The 2350-nt window shown below is 55.3% G+C and overlaps 1 protein-coding gene across 1 annotated transcript; it reads left to right on the top strand.

Annotated features, from left to right (window-relative positions):
• The first annotated feature begins 915 nt into the window (after positions 1-915).
• On the top strand, positions 916-2320 carry LOC119268749 (zinc finger CCCH domain-containing protein 15-like). Its single transcript, XM_037550446.1, has one exon. It carries the CDS (start codon positions 1205-1207, stop codon positions 2024-2026), a length of 822 nt encoding a protein of 273 aa, XP_037406343.1. The 5' UTR covers positions 916-1204; the 3' UTR covers positions 2027-2320.
• Positions 2321-2350: the final 30 nt, after the last annotated feature.

Raw genomic sequence — 2350 nt, forward strand, 5'->3', positions numbered from 1 at the left:
TGTGGGCGACCTCTCTCACGCCCCACACACGCGAGTTGTCCTACATGGCATACAAAATCAGCTAATTCGTGCCAAGATTCGTGCAGAAGTTACTGGACGATGATGAAGGCGTGTGGACGAGTTGACTAACGCCCACACGTGTGGGCGTTAACATTTTCGATTGTATATTTATATTGCATATTAGTATTAGGTAAGATATAAATTGCTTATCAACATTACTACTTCCTCTCTCGGATCCGGCTTGCCTGCTCCCTCTCCATGCTCCCATCCGTGCTCCCACTTCATCCTACGGCTGTTCTTTTCCCTTTTTCTTTTCTAATCTAATCATCTCTCCCTCTGATTTTCAGGGGGTGAGGCCGGGCCTTATTTTCTTCCAATCAAATCAAGCCACGTATGCGGGAGCACGGATGGGAGCATGGGAAGGGAGCAGGCAAGTCTCGTCCTCCTCTCTCTCTCTCTCTCAACGGAGGGAGTAGTAGGTAATTAGTACTTGGTTAATGTTGCATTGATATTAGACATGATATTAATTAGTGAAGGATACTAAACATGTTTAATGCTAAACATGTTTAAAGCTAAACGCCAGAGCGGATAGATGCAGTTGAATGAGTTTTGTTGGATCTCTGCAACTTGCTCTTTTTACGTTGGCATATATGCAATATGGATGATGACACAACTTGAAGTTTTAGAGTTAATTTGGATTGTGTATGCACAATGGAATGAGATATATAAGCAAAACGAAACGATTTGTAGGTATCCAGCTTTAGGTTAGCTAGCTGCTGGAGAAGAGCAAGGAAATCTTCTCTCGCATGTACGTAAGTAGGAGTACATCCAAATCCAAATATAGCAATATTCCAACTATAGCCGTTCTCGGCTAAGCATGGAGCTTTTCTCCCCACCACACGCCCATCCACCTCATCGGCGCCGATCGTAGCCATGAGGCTCAACTCGACGCGTCCATTGATAACTGACTCACCGGAAATCACGGCTGGCGCCACTGTAATTTCGTATCCATGCCGCACGCTGCGGTGGCTGCAAACCGGAGTTCAAAAGGCGCGGGAGCGCGGAGGCCCGCTCTGCCTCCTCTCCTCTTCCCCCATTCCTTGTACCACCACATCTCTCGACCATAAGGCGCAATCTCGATCCCTTCCACCACCAAGGGTACGCACACCCATTCGTCCCACGCAGCGGCGGCGTCAAAGGCGCGATGGAGCGGCGGCCAGAGCTGCGGCGGTCGATGACGCTCTCGGAGCAGCTGTCCAGGCCCGACCCGGCCATCCGCGAGTTCCTCAAGATCCCCGACGACGATAGCCACCTGAGCGCTGACGCCGGAGGAGGTGGAGGCAGCGGCGGCATGATCAACTGGAAGCCGTTGCGCGACCGTCTCCGGCTCCGGCGCTCCGTGAACGCCTGGTCCAGCCCGTCGGAGAGGCCCAGCACGGCGGACGGCGCCGGTAGCCTGAAGAACAGCGGCAGCGGCAGCAACCGCAGCCACAAGTACATCTACGCGCAAGGTGAGGCCACGGCGGCCTTCTGCCGCACCTCCTCGCTCCGCCAGACTCCCGCATTCTCGCGCGCGGCCTCCACTCGGGTCGGTTCTAACGCCACGATCGGGCGCTCTCCCCCCGTGGTCGTCGGCGAGGGCTCCGAGGACGAGTCAGAGCACGATGAGGACGAGGAGGAAGGCAAGGAGGAGGAGGACGCGCCGACGGCGCAGATGTCCCTGATGGCGCTGCTGGAGCAGACGGACAGCTGGGACGAGGAGGAGGAGGAGGAGGAGCAGCAGGCCGCGGCAGGCGGCGGGGCCAGCAGCAAGAACGCGCACGCCGAGGAGGAGGAGGAGGACGGCGAGGGGCGCGAGGAGGAGATGGTGCACGTGTGCTGCGTGTGCATGGTGCGGCACAAGGGCGCGGCCTTCATCCCGTGCGGCCACACATTCTGCCGCCTCTGCTCCCGGGAGCTCTGGGTCAGCCGCGGCAACTGCCCGCTCTGCAACGGCTTCATCCAGGAGATCCTCGACATCTTCTGATCAAACCAACCTCGTCTTCCTGTCTGTCCGTCCGACTCTTGATTCTTCGGAGAAATTGTGTGGGATCATTCATTCACGCGCCCGCGAGTACCGCGGTTGATGGCGAGTGAGCGGCCAACGCGCCACCCCGCTCTGAAACTGAGGCCCGTATCATATCGTAGGTAAATTGGTACATCAATCAACATGATGACACTCTGTCTGCGATTTATTTCTGGAATGTGATTAACTGTATCAACTGTACTCAGTAATGTTTTGGAATAAGAGTGGGATGCCTACAATGAAAGTACATTGGAATAAGAATGGTCGTGCCGGTGACGGATCTAG

The sequence above is a fragment of the Triticum dicoccoides genome, chromosome 3A, assembly GCF_002162155.2.
Source record: "Triticum dicoccoides isolate Atlit2015 ecotype Zavitan chromosome 3A, WEW_v2.0, whole genome shotgun sequence".
In the NCBI taxonomy this organism is placed as follows: Eukaryota; Viridiplantae; Streptophyta; class Magnoliopsida; order Poales; family Poaceae; genus Triticum; species Triticum dicoccoides.